At 49.9% G+C, this 17,817-nt stretch overlaps 1 protein-coding gene across 1 annotated transcript in view; it reads right to left on the reverse strand.

Moving 5' to 3' along the window:
- The window catches only part of FOXK2 (forkhead box K2), a 35,618-nt gene extending 20,112 nt beyond the window's left edge, over positions 1–15,506 (reverse strand). Inside the window, exons 1-3 of the mRNA XM_059379839.1 lie at positions 15,428–15,506; positions 4,830–5,024; positions 1,538–1,685 (exon numbers count right to left, since the gene is read on the reverse strand). Of these exons, the coding sequence (XP_059235822.1) occupies positions 1,538–1,685; positions 4,830–5,024; positions 15,428–15,468 (384 nt within the window). The 5' untranslated portion in view covers positions 15,469–15,506. The remainder of the gene's footprint in view (positions 1–1,537; positions 1,686–4,829; positions 5,025–15,427) is intronic.
- Between the last annotated feature and the right edge of the window lie 2,311 nt (positions 15,507–17,817).

Below are 17,817 nucleotides of genomic sequence, written 5' to 3' on the forward strand. Positions count from 1 at the left end.
TTCGAGAAAATACTTGTTACATGAGGTTTAAAAATGAGCAATTTAGACACCGTTGGGAATAAACAGAAACAGAGTAAAAGAAGAGACAAGCAGAGGACTGACAGACGAGGCAGGAAGATAGACCTGCCAAAGACAGGAGCATGGGCTGCAACTGCCCAGGCCACGCTCTGTCCTGAGAGCCAGCAGTGGGGGCCTGTCCCACACAGAAAGACGGAATCATCTACAGCCCCAGCATCCGACTGTTAAATAACTAGTATTTCCTGAGCACTTAGGCTGGGCTCTACCCCTTCTCTCCTGAGTGGACACACTCTGAGTTACACGAAAGGGGCAGGCAGACCAGCATCACTGGACTCTGCCCCAGGGACCAGGAAGAGAGGACGAAGCCCTCCTCACTTCACTGCTCTATGATGCCATTCGGTGAGTCTCCTCGTTACCCTTCTTTGTGCTCCTAAGAACTTTTTTTATTGAAAAATGTAGCACAGATAGGAAAGCCCATAATACATCTTTATCAGCTGAAAAGAAATTTTTATAAAATGAATGTCAATACAACCAACACCAGGTCAAAGGAGAACACAGCCCACATTCTAGAAGCTTCCCTGTGCCCCCTGAGCCCACAGCTTCTACTGTTACTCCTGACATTTTATAGTAATCACAGTCTCACTGTAATTAATTAGAAGTTTTATGATCTCAGAACGCATCCTGAAAAAACACAATTTAGTTCTGATTTTAAACAGGCAAATGGACACAACGGAATCGTACGTAGGGTGCCTCTCTGTGCCTGCCTCCCCTACCCAGCACCCCTCACGTGCGAGGCTGCTGGCTGCAGGGGACAGGCTGTGGCGCATCCATCCCAGGGCCGTGCCACAGTCCACTGCACAAACACCTAACCCTGTATGTAGGTCGTTCAAATAATACTGTGCGTTGCTTATGTCTCTCCCTCCGCATGCGCCCAGGACTCTTCCACACCAGCAGCGACAGGGCATGACCGTCCCCTGCTTGATCGGACTTCTCCTACGGGGCATTTAGGCTGCTTTCAATTTTCTATTTTATATAAACTCATGTTTGAGATTTTTGCCATTTCCTTTAGACACAGTCCTAGACGGGGCATTACTATGTCCAAGAATAAAAACCTGCACGGTCACAGGGTGGACCATCCCAAAAACACGTGTTCTGTGCTCACGTGCACTCAGACACAAGTGCACGCACAATCTTCCGTGTCTGTGACGGCAGGATGAAACCCCAGGAACAGTTTCCCGGGACACGCAAGATTCTCTTGTCCTCCACCAGCTCGGCTCCCAGCACCTGGGCCCACAGCACCACTGGGAAGCACCCAGTGCTGAAGGACCAAAAGAACTCAAAACCTCCACCCTAAGAATATGCTCAAAGGGGAGGGGCCCACAGCCAGGCATGCATCCACTCCAACGTGCACTTCTCAAAAGCCCTCCTGGGGATGTTCGCAGACCTGCAGACAATGAAGTGAGGACAGCTGGCTGTGTGATGGCCCCTGGGTTCTGTTTCAAGGCTATAAAACATTTACCTTTGGGCTGTCTCCACCAGAAGCTTCTTTTTCATTTTCTGGCTGCGAGTTGTCGGCCATTAAATTGAGGTCAGCTGGTATCACACGGCCCATTTTGTACCCAGAAGACCCTGCTCCCCGGGGACTCGATGGGCAGGAGTTTGCAGCACTGTGGACAGGAAAAGGTCACTGCTATCAGTCTATTATAGAACATATGTCGCACTGTGCTTCCATGACCCACTGTGATTCCAAGTACAAAGTAGGAGCATATCAGCATTTCCTATAAAACATGGCCTCACTGGTTCTCTGTGAAGTTTAGGATCACTCCAGGAAACACAGGGAAATCAGGTATCTGCTTCACATCTGTTATTTTACATAATCAGAAAACAAACTCTCAAAGGGGGTGGTGGCCCACCTGTTTCACCAGTGAGGAAACCAAGGCTTAGGATGGTTCTGGAACTTACCAAGAACACAGACCGACTTTTTTTTGGTGATGGCCCCAGGGCTCCAGGCTGGCAAAGGGACATAGAGCACATGATCCGCTGACTCCCTCCCCACCAAGGATATGGCCTCCAGCTACACCAGAAAGGTCAGGGACAGTCTGGAGAGAGAGCAAGGTGGCCAGGCCAAGCACAGGCAGCAGAGAGGGGATGAGGAGTGGACACGGACCCAGGTGGCATGAGGGCCGGAACCACATGTGTCAAGTCAGCTTGACGCAACACACCCCAAACACAGAAACAGGAACCTATTTTTCCTTTTCCCAATTATGTATGTATGTGTGTGTGTACGTATGTATGTATTAAAGATTTTATTTATTTGAGAGAGACAGTGAGAGACCGCACGAGAGGAGAGGGTCAGAGGGAGAAGCAGACTCCCCATGGAGCTCGGAGCCTGATGCAGGACTCCATCCCGGGACGCCAGGATCATGACCTGAGCCGAAGGCAGTTGCTTAACCAACTGAGCCACCCAGGCGCCCCTATTCATTTATTTTTAAAGTAAACTCTACCCCCAACATGGGGCCAGAACACACGACTCCACGATCAAGAGCTGTGCGTTTCATCGGCTGAGCCAGCCAGACACCCATGTGACCCATCTGGAAACACGTGTGCTGTTTTTCACCAGGCAGGGCTAGGGTGCTGCTTCTTGATCTCGGTGATGACTGAAGGCCATCCACACTCATCTGCGGTGATTTCCCAAACCACACATTTGCGCTTCTGCTCCCTTTTCTATGCAGGGTCAGACTTTAACAGAGAATGAGCCACGGCAGCAGAGGGGACGCCAAGGTAGGACAGACTTCTTTAAGAAGCCCATTGGGTGTGCCACAGTAGGTGCGGTCGGACCGGAGGAGCCGTGTTTGGAGGAAAAGACAAGTACTATGAATACACAGAAAATTTCTGGAAAAAATACCTAAGAAACAGGAGTTACCTCCAAAAACCTGAGCTCAAAGTAGGGGAGGAGAGGCAAGGGAAGGCGGTGACGCACTCTTGGCCCAGCCACTCTTGCCAGGAACACGCAGGACCAAGACCCGTGCTCCCCGGACGGGGTTTACTTCCGGCCAGGAATGGCGCTCAGAGGACAGGAGAGAGGAGCAGCGGGACCGCATGGAACTCACACGTCGCCGTCGTAAAGACCGGTACCGTGGGAGCAGTGCTGACGTGGGGAAGGTGAGTGGCCCTATGGGCAGGAAGCTTGGTCTGGAAAAGCCAAGTGCACTGTGCCCATAAGCCGTGCACAGCCAGGCTCCCACGCTGCTGGCCGGTGAGGGCACGACCCGGCTCAACGCCGGCCACAGCGTGAGGGACAGGAGCGGGAGGACAGGCGCAGGGAAGACGAGAGGAAGACGGAGCAGAAGGTGAGAAGGGGCTGGGTCCGGAGCTGTGCCCCAGCCCTGCCATGTCTACACCACCTGTCCGGTGAGCTGCCTCCAAGGCTGCTGCGCCCGCTGTGGGCTGCCCTCCCACGGGGGCACACAGGGCTTGCTCCTGGTCCTCTGAATTCTGCGTACTTTCTCCCCATGCTGAACAACAGTGTGGCCAGGCGGTTGCTGGCCGCTGCCTCTCCACGGACACCGGGGCGACTTGGACCACACAGTCACGTGCAGACGAATTCAACCAAGTGGGGGACAGAGGCAGCGGCTACAGCAGAGTGGCTGCAGGAGGAGACGGAGGAGGGAGGGGCCTGAGGCCAAGAGCCGCTGCCACGCAAGACACCAGGCCTGGGGCCGCAGGAGCGGCAGCCCGTCCACGCGTCACTCCCTCCGCTTACGAACAAACCCGACACACAGTCATCTCCGGGAGGCCTACTGCTGATGCCGGTTTCTGAGACAAGAAACAGAAGCGTTCAGCTGCAAGGTGTAAGCCGGAGTCGCCAGTTCTCCGTGGGCCTCCCTGGCCCTGCCACCGGCGGCATCAGCCTGGACAGACACGACGAACCACCCCCACCCCCCCGCCTCCCAGCCGTGCCCTGGACAGACCTGGACGGTAGGAGCCAGACCCACAGAGTAGCGCGGTGCCCGCCAGGCACCTCCGTTTCCATCACCCCCTGCTAAGACCACTACTCCCCTCTCCTGAGCACCTACAGCACCCAAAGACTGGCGCACGCGAGCTCCGCCCCACCTCCCAGCAGAGCCCCACTCACCCACACGCAGCGATCTAACCTGCTCGAAGCACACACGTCCGCAGGGCCCCGAGGCTGTTCTCGACCTGCGCCTCAGCTACTGCTCTCTGAGTGCTCAGCACAACCTGACCACGGTGCTCTGGGTTCTGGCTTCTGCACCAAGCGTGTGCCCTGAAGCTGCCGACGCACCCAGCCTCTCTTACAACATCGAGGGGAACACAAGTCGGTCGCTCTGCTGTGCTCAAACTCATCAATCCAAAGCACAGGTCATCATAATTTTCATGAAGTTACAGCAAGTTAAAAAAACTCAAAATGCAAATGCAAGCATATCTCAGAGTTCAGACCAAAATGGCTAATCACCTGCCCCTTCCACTGACACTCAAACACAGAGAGTCCATAAGGGAAGACCAGGAACACGAGGGAACTGTGTTTTACAGGCCGGAAACCAGGAGCAAAGGGTGTTCGAAAACTGAATGCCATGTGCAGCGCCTTCGACCCTCCCCACTCCCTTGTGTCCCCCCGGGAAGGGAGCGGCACTGCTGTGTGCTCCTGCCCCTCCTGGGACTTCTGACGACTTCTGCACCTTTCCCAAGGGAGGAGACGAGGAATGAAAATCAGGATACGGTCGTGGACATCCCAGCAAGCACGCCCCGCGCCCTGACTCTGTGGTGACCCCTGCCCACATCAGCTGCTGTACCTGATGGTTCCCGTTGGGGAGGGAAGGGGACTGATGAGGTGGGCCATGGTGTCTGGAATGTTGATGGTCAGGGGCGAGATGTGGGCCTGCACAGGCTTCACCGGGGACTCAGGAGCCTCCTGCTTCTCCCTCTTCTCACTGGACAGGGCAGTGAACGTGATCTTGATGTTCGTGCTCGGGAACCTAAACGTGCACCTAAAAAAAGAAAAGCCAACTGTCAGCACTAGTCAGCCAGACTGGACGATGGGGCGTCCCACTTGCAGCAGGAAACAGAGCCCAAGTGTCCCCGATGCTCCAGAGCGTCATCTTGTGTGGAGAAGCCATCAAGAACCCCACTTCCAAGCGCACCCCATGTGCTATGATTCAATGAATGAAACCACAAAGAGACATCTCATGAATTTAAAACACTAGTAAATGAATACGTTCTTACACCAGCCAAACCGAAGTATAAAAAAGCCTCAAACATAATTTAATCTGCATTACTTCTTTTAAAATAAACACACAAGTCTATTTCGGTCATTAAGCAACATAATTTTGTGGCGGTTTCTTAATTAAGAAAGAAAAATCATTCCTTTTGAAGAATCCTATCACCTTTTTTACTGAGCAAACAAAAGCCAGAGATATTAAATTCCAGGAGAAAAGGTTTATAATTCAATACTCTGGCTTGGGGCGCCTGGGTGTCTCAGTGGGTTAAGCCACTGCCTTCGGCTCAGGTCATGATCTCAGGGTTCTGGGATCGAGCCCCGCATCGGGCTCTCTGCTCAGCAGGGAGCCTGCTTCTCTCTCTCTCTGCCTGCCTCTCTGCCTACTTGTGATTTCTCTCTGTCAAATAAATAAATAAAATCTTAAAAAAAAAATACTCTGGCTCATCTTTAATAAAGCTTCCTTGACATAACTGAAGTATATTTATTTAAAAAAAAAAAGAAAAAAGGTAATGCAAGCCAAACATCTTTAAAGAATAAAACTTAAAAATAGCCACAGACTCCTGGTCGCTGCCTGATCTCACATCCAGTTAAACAGCGCCTGATCTGTGTGTATATAAACGGCTAAACAAGCAAGTGATGGCCGTCGGCTGACCTCTCCATCTGTCCCCGGGCATCCGTCTCGGTGGTCAGCTCTGTCTGCCATGGAAAGATCCAGCACGTGCATGGAGGGCAGAGGTACCTCCCACTTCTGGTGACATCATCAAGGTGACTCTTCCCAGCACTCTAGTTGAGGGCTAGAGTTGTCACTTGCTGACCAAACCCCTCACCCAGAGCTTAGAAGAACCCCTAGGATGTGTAAGTGGACCCCCAGTTTACACCTGTGGAATTACAAAGTGCCCAGCTTCATATATTAAACAGGTAATTAAAACGAGCAGATCACAGGACTAAAACAGGCGAGAAGACCACAGTTAAACGCCTTGCAGCTGCCTCTTTATTGCTGGTGTGAGATGTGAATCAACTCTGGGCTTACAGAAGAATGTGACTAAGACCCCACTGGCCGCTAATTTCTAGCACCACACATATGACAACTGCGGAAGGGTAACTTTTCCTCCTCCTCTCCCACATCCAGTGCCTGAGCCCTGCCTCAGACAGACGATCATTCCCATGTCGCCACGAAGGCCAGGCTGTGAGAGCGAGTGCCACCATCCAGCGTGCAGGCCTCCGGCCCGGCAGAGCGGTTACCTCTCTGTGGCTCAGTCTTCTCACCCACCAAACAGAGATGGCAGCATCTCCCTCTTGAAGTGTCTTGGTGATTAATTCACGTAACATTCAGCAAACACTCAGATGTGTATTAAGATAAAAACAAAAACAAAAACAAAAAAAAACAACCTTCAGCCCAACTTAAGATGTCAATACCTGCTTTTCCTACAGTCCGTCCGTCTGTCCTACCACCACCCTGAGGACATACAGGAGGCCAGCCTCCAGCAGGCCCAAAGCGCACACACACCTGCCGCCGTCCGTGTAGTGCCGAAGCAGCAGAGCACGGTGCACAGCTCGGACGGGGACTCCAGGAAGGTGAGCGCTTCCTCCCCCATGGGGCACACACGTCTCCCAGCGCTTCTCTCTGCATTTCACAAAATAAAGCCACACCCTCCACATTGGTCCTCAGCTTGTACTTTTCCAGAGTGTCCCCCCAACCCCAGCATCCATGCACACAGGATCAGCTGAGTGTTGCCTTAGGGACAGGATACTGCCCCGTCAAGGACGGCCTTCCTTCGTATCTGAGTCTCAAGGCTTCCAAGTAAAGGTGATGACTGACACTGTCCCCTGGTTGTCTCCATGGCACAGTGCCGTCAGGAAACTTCAAACTCCAAGCGCACACGGGGTGTCTAAGTTGAGGCAAGGTGCCGTCAGACCACCTGCTGACAGTCTCTGACCAAGAGACTGTGAAACTTCCGTCCTAGCCACCAATGGACACTGCTGCCACCAACTCCACCCCCTTGACAGGCGAAAATGGTGCGATCTCTGGTTTCATTTAAGAGGAAACCTCTTTTCATATGTGTATAAGCCACAAAACACACTTAAAAACCATCCAGACATCCTGGTAACTTTTTATTTCTAATCATGGGTGATGATTACATGGTGAGTTTCTGCGACAATTCATCAAGTTACACATTACGGTACATGTGCTTTTCTGTACAAACCATATACTTCAATGGAGAGGGGTTATGATTAAAAGGCCGTCTGTCACCATCTGTCGGACACCCGGGTGGCGCTGTCAGTCGAGCATCTGACTTTTGATTTCGACTCAGGTCATGATCTTCGGGGCCGTGGGATCAAGCCCACATGGGGCTCTATGGTCAGCGTGGGGTCTCCTTCAGATTCTCCCTCCTCGTTCCTCCTCCTCACTCTCAAATAAATAAATAAGATCTTGGGGGGGGGGGGGCTTTATTGAAACGACCTCAATTTCAGCTCAGGTCATGATCTCAGGTTCATGGGATCAAGCCCCACACCAGGCCCTGCACTCAGTGGGGAGTCTGCTTGAGATTCTCTCTCTCTCTCTCCCTCTGCAACCCCCCTCATGTGCGCTTTCTTTCAAAAGAATAGATAAATCTTAAAAAAAAAAAAAGGCAATATATTGATAATGTGACAAGGGGTTCACAGTACTGTTTCCTATACTTCCGTGCTAACAATGGCCTATTTCTTTACCTGGGCTGTGATTACACTGGTACCTACGTTACAGACGTAAGTGATTTCTCTATGTGGGCTATGTTCAAAGGGAAATACACTACAACGTGTTCAGGCTCCCTATGGACGTCAGTTAGCTATGAGAAACTCACTCTCCTGCAGGATAGGTGAATGACTGATGCTTGACTTTTCTAAGCTAGAAGTAAAGAACAGCAGAATAATTCTGATTAGTTGCCTCACGAAACAAAAAAGAGCAGCAAAATATGATAGTAGCAAGAAGGTGAAGCACCCAGGTGAGGGGGTCCTCCTTGGACCCCCTCAACTACCCAACACCACAACCAAGTGGCCTGACTTTTGGGGCTGGACGGCCCATCCTATCTGTGTCCCCTGATCGACTTCCCTGCTGTGGCAAGGGTGTGAGTGCCCATGTCTCACATGCCTAACGTGAGGTGTTCTTTAAAAATACTTTGGGGGCACCTGGGCTACTCAGTCACTTAAGCAACTGATTCTTGATTATGGCTCAGGTCATAATCTCAGGGTCCTGGGACTGAGCCCCACATCAGGCTCTGTGCTGGGCGTGCAGACGGCTTAAAACACTCTCTGTCCCTCTCCTTCTCCGTGCCTCATGCATGCACACTTGGTTGCACACTTGATTCTTTAAAAACAAACAAAATTTTATATATACATATATATAAAAAGTAGAACCTGAAAGATTTGTGATGAAGCTCAATACAATATGAAACTGTGTATAAAACCCTGAAAATTATGAAAAAATAACAGAGAAAAGGGGAAAATGAAGAAATGAACAGTAAGACAAGCTAGTCAGGTTGCAGAATCACAAATCTCTCAGCAAAAACGACCAGAAGCGTGAATCACAGTGCTCAGGGTACTGAGCACCTCTGAGAACTGCGAAGTGGCACATCTTGAACCACAATCAAAACTGACAGCAGCAACACAACAGCTGATGGTTTGTAACACATGTAGAGGACCCTAATAAAAAATTAAGTTTCTTTTACTTGAACAAATGTTACCATGTTAGCGTGGATTCAGACTTGCACATACCCCTCCCTCTATTTGGTGCCTGGACTGGGAACTCTTACGCGAGACCCGCATACTAGTGGCCTCAGTCTAAACTCCGCATAATGAGTCCTGCAGAGCCTCTTGACATCCTTCTCTGCTGTGCCCTGGATCACTCACTCAGACATACTCCCTGAGCTGGAAAAATCTCAGGAGTGTCCTCCTTTTCTGCCTACACAAAAACACATCTATCTGGAGGCAAATAAGTCATTATTAGGTTAACACTAGAATCACTCAAGTTTTTAAAGAGTATTTCAGAAATTTAAAAAACTCCTCGCAATTTGTTGCTTTTACCGAATCCAGTGATCCCCCCCGCCCCGCCACACACACCAGCACCAACTTGGCTTGGTGCCTTGCAGATGAGGAGACCACCACAGGAGGAGTCAGAGAGACCTGCAGGTACCTCCCCTCCCACCATGGCACAAAGTGGCAGCAGCACCCCTGCTATGGGGTGCACACCACCTCACCTCTGAGCTTCTTGCTAAAAATAACCAACACGATCTCACCAGGAGGAAAAACATTAGACAAATCCAAATCGAGGGGCATCCTACATAATAACTGGCCTGTCCTCTTCAAAAATGTCAATGCATGGCGCGTCTGGGTGGCTCAGAGGGTTGAGCCTCTGCCTTCAACTCAGGTCATGATCTCAGGGTCCTGGGATCGAGCCCCGCATCGGGCTCTCTGCTCAGCAGGGAGCCTGCTCCCCCCACTCCCCACCGCCTGCCTGTGATCTCCCACTCTCTCTCTGTCATATAAATTAGTAAAATCTTTAAAACAAAAGGTCAATGCCACAGGAGTTAAAGAAAGGCTGAAGGGTGGTGACAAATGAAAAGAGAGGTCAGCGCAACTGTGACCCCATTCTGGAAACAGGTCTGGTTTTTCTTTTGCAGTGAAGGGCATCGGCAAATGGCTGCTGAAGTCTATGCGAGGTCAGCGCGCTACATCGCTGTACTGTGCCAACGCTGACTGGCGCTGGTGCCTACACTGCGGTTAGAGAAGAGAGTGTTTTTAGGAAACGTATGTGGAAAGACTTTAGAGGTGAAAATTCATCATGCACGCAACTTACTCTCAAAAATTTCAGGGGAAAAAAACGAGAGAGGAAAAGAAGGAGCAGGAAATGTTAATATCTGGGGAATCTGGGAAATGGGGATTTTCTGTTCTATTTTTACAGCTTTTCTAGAAGTCTGAAGTAATTTCAAAGAAAAAGAAAATGATGTGGAAACTTTAAAAATATCCAGTGCCAAGCTCAGTGACCTAGGCCATCTGTGCCAGGCTAGGAACTGTGCACAATGTCCAGAACGTCCATGACATCCATGACAAGATGAGCACGCACACAGAGAATGTTCGGAAACCCTCCTACTCTCCCAGATGACACCTGCTTGTGTTTCCAGAAGTACCTGTCCACACCTGCCCGGACCTTTGTCACGGACAAACTGAAGGCCTGTGTTGGGCCATAACCCTCATCATCATCTCTCTTCTGTGGCAGTCTAGGATATCGAGAGTCCTGTCACTTATCAAGCACAACTTTGTGGGAACCTAACAAAGGTAAAGAAATGTCACCTTGGGGCACCTGGGTGGCTCAGGCAGTTAAGCATCTGCCTTTGGCTCAGGTCCTGATCCAGGAGTCCTGGGACTGAGCCCCGCCTCAGGCTCCTTACTCAGCAGTGAGTCTGTTTCTCCCTCTCCCTCTGTCTCTCTGCCGGTCTGTTCTCTCTAATAAATAAAAAAAAAAAAAAAAAAAAAAAAAGTTACCTCACCCTAATTCTCACTGACTCCTGACCCTGTGATCCCCAGTTTGGGGGTACACAAGTCAATGGCCACATTCACACAGTGACCCTGACACCTGCATACTCTCATTCATCCGGCTCAGGTGACATCTGTTACACAACCACACCACCCCATCGCTAGGCTTCAAATTTGACCGAAGCAGCTGTGGTGTGCGGTGATACCATATTCCACACTCTGGAGTTCCTCTTCCCTTGGAAGAGCATCTGTCGCACCTTAAATCCATCAACAGTCTCACAGAGCAGTATTCTCCCAGCCACGTTCCTTCAGCAACCACCGTGGGTCCTGCCCACAACGTCCGCCAGGAGCAAGGCTGAATCCTGCGGTGGTAACAAATGGCCCGCAGGTCTCTGTGGCTCACAGCGAAGGTGTGGGTCTAGCCTCTGTCATGCACATACTACAGAGAAGCTGGTCTGCTCCACACTTCCCTCACTCTGGGACCCAAGCTACTGTGGTGGCCCCATTGAAGACACTGCTGATCCCAAGGCAGAGAGAAAAAAAACAGAAGGTAGGATCTGCGTCCTAAGGCCACACTTGTGCACTAAGGGCCCACAGGAAGGACGTCTCCTATAAAACACCCCGTTCCCCACGACAGCAATACCAAAGGCGCATCTGTTGAAAATCGTCTCAAGCCCTTTCACCTATGCCGCTGGCCAAAGAGACACTAAGCGGAGTTGCCGACCTGTTTTCCAGGTTAAAAATGAGAGAACAGTTACTCTAACCCATTCACCTTTAACGAGTGACAAAGACAATCTAACGTGAAGAGGAAGAAAAATCCTAATAGTTTAATCTCATGACCGGCAAAGGAAAAGGCTGAGTTAGTAAAAACGTGTTACGGCGGGTGGACCGTGCTCTGGGGCCACTGACGACTTGGCGTGAGCAGCAGTGGTCACCAACAAGGCAGAGGGCGGCAGCGTCTCCCACATCCGAGGAAACGCGTGGGCCGTGACCCTGCAGAGCAGGCTGGAGGTAGGGGTGGGAACGCGGAAACCAGTGAGGAGGCTCCCCAGGAGCCCAGGGTGTGTGTGGCACCTGCACCTCGGGGGCGGTGAGGACAGAGACGGAAATAAGCAGCCTACGGGACAGCACTAAGTGTGCAGATCCACTGCTCAGTGCGGGCTGAGGGAGGACCTCAGGACGGCTCCAGGGACATCGGTACCATTCACTAAGATGCGGATGGGTGAGGAACGGGTTAAGTGGACATACGACACATGAGGTGCCCCTCAGCCACCTCCCCAGGGAGACATCCCCCAGTCCTTAGTGAAGCCCAGCTGGAGACACGCCTCGGTGTCCTCAGCACAGAGGGGGCACATGTGCCACGTCACAGAGAACAGGGAGCCCGAGAAACTCAGCCAGCAGGTATGGCTGCACCTTCGCGACCCAAACAAGCACACGCCCCAGAAAGAGCACTACCACGGGAGTTCCAATGGGACTCCAGTCCCCGCGCAGCCCTGACAGCAAGCCACGCTGTTGTTCCTGCAAAAATGGAAGAAAATTCCTCACCCTGAGCCTTGAGGAAGACGATGGCCAAAGGGACGCTTCCATTCACCATTCTCTCCCACTAGTTTTTCCAGTGGTGTGGAAGAAACTCTGAAACTCATAATGCCACCTTTCCTGAACTGCTGCCTCTACATGATCAAACTCCCCAGTGACTCATCAGTCCCCCCTACCCCAAGCTGCCTCTGCCAGGAGCTAGGAGCCCAGCCCCTGAGCAGTCCTGCTGACAGGCCACCCAAGTCAGGACCCCAAGGCTGCCACCACCATCAGTCCAAGACGGCCCCGATGTCTGGCGAGCACTCCCCTGCCCAAGAAGGGGGCTGCGAAGAGACAGCAAGGCCAGCCCAGGGCGGGCGGCACTGCCCCTCCGAAGAAGCAGTAGCTACCGAAAGGGCACAAGTTCTAAGTAGAGAGCGTGACCAAGTTTGAGACAGTTACGGACAATGAAAAATATACTGAGAAAAAAATCAGAAACCCCACGTAGTCTTACTTTTCTCACACCTCAGCAATGAAACTCAAGCAACACCTATCACCTCCGCTTGAACCTCTTACCCTGCAAACTGCTAAAACACCAGTTTTCTATGAAAACGTGTGAAATGTGAGGCGATGGTGTGTATTAAGGCAGGCCAGGCTGTTTTAGTCCCCATGAGGTTCAGCAGGAATCTTCTAATCAGAGCCTCAAAGCCTGCTGCTTCAATGAGACACCTGCAGCCTGGGCTTGGGAACTGCCTGCTGAGCCCCGTCTTTTGAGTAAAGCACTTTACTGCCATGCTTTGCTTCAAAATGACTTAGGTACTGCACAGGGGTCTGGTTATCTGGGAAGTTTCTAAGGGGGTCCACTCTGGGGGTCCGTGCCAGTTCAGTCACACAGGTGCTGTGCTCAGAAGGGCCCACAAATGAGGTTTACTTAATGCTCTACTGCCACCCTCCTGAAATCCTCAAGAATCTCATTTTTGAACTCGTGCTTTCTAAGTGAAGCCCAATGACACCATGGAGTACAGGCCTGAGGCATGGAGCCCGAGCTCCCCCACATCTTGCCTCCCGCACCAGCAACCCCCTCCCACAATCATCCTCTGTCCCAAATGGGGCCTGGAAGGGACACCTCGGGTGTCTGGGAGGGTCTGCACTTGCCCATTGAGTACCCTTCTGCCTAAGAAAGCTTGATATTAAGTAACAAATGAAAACACCACGGCAGGTCGAGAGAGACCACAGGAGAAGGAAGAGGCCTTTTCCTGTTTTCTCAGTCCACATTTTCACTCTGTACTGGAGCCCAACTATTATGGACTGGCCCTGTGCCCTAAGGTCCTAGAGGTTAGGAAATGGTGCATTTCCACAGGCAGACCTGCTCATGTACCCACACACCTGAAAGCCTCAATTCCAGAAATACTGCTGACCCAATTTAGGGAGCTGCTGCTGGGTTTTCTAGTAACACACGTGACCAGCAGCTTCACAAGTTGCTGCCCAGTGCTTCTGAGTTTTTCTCTGGTTTGGAGAAGAACTGTGTTTGTTTTTTGTTATTCCCCCACTCCCCATTTGTTGTCAGGGGAAAGGCCGACCTAGGAGAGCACCTTCAAGACCCTGATGCCAGGCTTGGGGTGAGGATGGCATGGTCGACTGTAATGCTTTGTGCTTCCAGCAGCCTTATGAAACACGGTACAGATTCTACCTTAATTTTCAGTATGTAATCCTCGATCATTTAGGACACACTCAAGACTAAGGAGGACTTCCATTAATTGTGCAAAATAAGCCCATCCACCCTCTCTCGTGTGAAAGGCCACAGGCACGGCTCTTGGTGCAGACGACGGGCTGGTCCCTGTCTCACGGACAGCAGCAGCAAAGTGCACTGAGCATACAGTAGGTGCCAGTGAGAAGAAACAGTCCGCTGAGGTGGGCCTCCTCCTGGGATTCCTCTTTCCCAAACTCGCCCGCACGCGCACGCTGAGACCAGAGCAGGTTCTCCACCACACACACGTCTTGCCCAGACTTCACTCCTAAGAGCAGTGCTGGTGCAGTGCCTGGGCTCCTCCCCTGTCCTCAGTCCACAGCACTTCCTTCTGCTAATGCAGAACACCAGGAGCCTCCGAAGAGCTTTGACTGTACACGCTTCTGTGAAAAATGAAGGAGCAGCTAATGAGTATGAACGATATAGGAATCATAAGCCGTCAAGAAGTGAAAAGGTGGGCGCTGGTGGGGCTCCCTCAGTGAAGCGTCCGACCCTTGCCTCTGCCTCAGATCATGATCTCAGAGTCCTCTCATCAAGCCCCGGCAAGGGGCTCTGTCCTCAGCAGGGAGTCTGCTTGAGATTCTCTCTCTCTCTCTCTCCCTCTGCCCTTCCCTCCCACTCTCCCTCTCTGGGGGAAAAAAAAAAAGAAAAGGCAAGGAACAAAATAGGAGGAATATTTATAATACACATAACTCCCAAATGATTTGTGTTCAGGACATATAAAGTTCAACAATAAGAGCACAAACAGCCCATTTAAAACGGTCAAACAGACTTCTAATAAACAAGATACAGGGGTGCCTGGCTGGCCCAGTCAGCGGAACATGCCACTCTTGATCTTGGGGTCATGAGTTCAAGCCCCACAGTGGGCCTAGAGTTTATTTTAAAAAAACAAAAACAAAACAAAACAAAAAGATGATGACGGACACAGGAATGGTTAACAAGTATGTGAAAAGATGCTCAACATCATTAGTCTTCAGTGAAATGCTATTCGAACCACAATGAGATACTACGACATATCCACTGAGTGGCTAATAGAAAGACTGACAAAACCAAACACTGACAAGGACACAGAGCGACTAGAACTTTCCCACACTGCTGGTGGGATACAAAATGGAAAAGTCTGTCCGCTTATTTGGCCTGGAGAAACGAAAGTGTCTGTCCAGTCAAAGACTTGCTCATGAATGTTCACAGAAGCATGATCCAAAACAGTACACACTGGAACTTTCCCAGATGACCAGCAACTGGTGAAAGGACCAACCAATGGTGGGTATGTCCACACAAGAAAGTACTTCTCAAACAGCACTCAACAATGACAAAGGAAAAACTGCCCAAACAAGCAACATGGATGAGTCTCAGAAAGGTTAATCGGGAGAAGACTGGAGAATATACACTGTATAACTCACTTCGTAAGAAATCCGAGAAGACAGGACGAGTCTAGAAGCATGTGAGTGACCACCCGGGACTTGCAGTGGGGGTGATGAGGCAAGACTGCAAAGAGACAGGAGGAAGATCTTGTGGAAGAAACATCCTATTATCTTTTTAAAAGATTTTTATTTGTTTGTTTGAGAAACAGAGAGAGAGAAGGAGAGAGGGCATGAGGTAGGAGGGCTGCAGGGAGCAGCAGACCCCCCGCCGAGCAGGGAGCCTGATGCGGGACTCAATCCCAGGACTCCAGGTTCATGACCTGAGCTGAAGGCGGTCTTGGAACCAACTGAGCCACCCAAGCACCCCTCCTACTATTTTGACTCGAGTTTTGGTTACATGGGTACATACATCTGCCAAAACTCTTTGAGAGGCACCTTTAAAATAACGGTCTTATCCTATATAAAATATACCTCAAAAAACTGACATCTAAAAAAAATAATCTGGCAACAACATATTCATATATGTGTAAGCTATATCACTGTATTATACACTATAAAAAAGAAAAACAAACAAACAGGATGAGAAAAATAACAAGTACATTTTCTTCCTAAACTCTAAAAGACCATCTCAATCTTGGTGCACACACCAACCGTGGAGACTAATATCCTAGAGACAATGTCACTTTTGTTTTACCTGTGAAGTTCCATGCACAAGGAATACAGTGTCTAGGATTGTGGGGGGCGCCCCACTTTACTGAAATATAACTGCAGTATATAATATGGTATAAATTTAAAGCGTACAATGTAATGATCTGATATGTATGTATTACAAAATGATTATCCCAAATAAAGTTAGTTAACATCTATAGCCTTACAGTTCCAATTTTGTGTGCATGTGGTGAAAACTTTAAAGATCAACTCACCCAGCAACTTCCAATTAAACAACAGAATATTGTTAACTATAGACACTACGCTGTATATTATGTCTTCAGAACTTCTTATCTTAATACTGGAAGTCCATGCTGCTTACCATCTTCACCCTTCCTCTCCACCCTAGGACTGTATTTTCTAGATCATTAATAAGGCTGCCAATTAAATAATAGTAAGAGAGATTACTGCATTGAGTTCCTTATCAAATGGTGAGTTTTTACATATGCTTGACATTAGGTAAGGCATTTCATCCTTCGGGCACTTTATCAAAAGATTAATTTCCACTTCATAGGAACAGAAAAGCATAACCCAGAAGGGAATGGCAAGGTCTGCTTTCTGAACAGGCGGCTCTGACATGGGACTACCCTCCACCACACTGAGGTGAGCTGCACTTAAGAGATGAACATCTGCGGAACCTGCAGGAAAGCGTTCTGAAAATACTACACCGAATGGTCAGTAAGCACACGAAATGATCCTCAACATCATTCGTCATCAAGAGAAATGCAAATTACAACCACAAACCACCACCACTACTCACCCACTACAAACCCAATATGAAAAAGAGAGTGCCAAGCTGAGGAAGCAGAGAAGCCAAGTGAGTGCCCCTAACACAGCGTCAGCGGGGTGCAAATCGTACAGCATTTTCCAAAGTGGCTGCACCTATGAAAGCTGCACATGCGCACATGCTGTGAGCCAGCACGGCCGTGGAGCCAAGAAGCATACCCAACAGAAATGTGCGTGCTCATCAAAACACAGGAATCACAAATTTTCAATTACAAAAAGTCTTCCAACTTAAAAAATATCTAGAAAATGCAGCAGCACTGTCCATTATAACAGACCCAAAATAAAATTACCTCACTGTCCAACTACAGCAGAACATCAAATTATGGTACAGTCACATCATTGAATACGTCACGGCAATGAGAATGAGTGACTCACAGCTAGCACAAATAAATGGGCTACTCTCACAAGCATTTCATTCAGTGAAAAGCCAACAGCATTCTCTGAAGTCCATGATTCCATGTATATGAAGTTCAAAAGCAAACAAAACAATGTCTAGTTTAGAATTCAGGACAACGGTTCTGTGGCTGGGAGGGGCCCTTGTGGAGCGCGGATGATGCACACAGTTTCTTAACTGGGGGCAGACTACGTGGCAGGTAGTCATGAAGCTTTGCGCTTGAGGAGCTGTACACTTTGTGTGTGTGCCCTGCGCTGAAACAACAGTAGCTGTGGGAGAGGCAATTACGAAATTACTCTCAAGGTCCAGGTGAGAAATCAGTAAGTCAAGAGCTACATAGAAGGAAGGTAAGGGACAGGTGTCGTGAAATGACTGAGGCAGAGCCATGATGCGACCAACGCAGAGAAGCAGAACAGACCCCGGACAGGGTGAGTCCACCAACCTGGCTGGACCCCACTGGCTCACAGGAAGAAAGGAGAGCACCTGAACCAGACAGAAACAGGACCGCAGACTGAGAGCTGGAGGCTTTGAAGCTACTGAA

Source organism: Mustela nigripes, chromosome 16, assembly GCF_022355385.1.
Source record: "Mustela nigripes isolate SB6536 chromosome 16, MUSNIG.SB6536, whole genome shotgun sequence".
Taxonomy (NCBI): Eukaryota; Metazoa; Chordata; class Mammalia; order Carnivora; family Mustelidae; genus Mustela; species Mustela nigripes.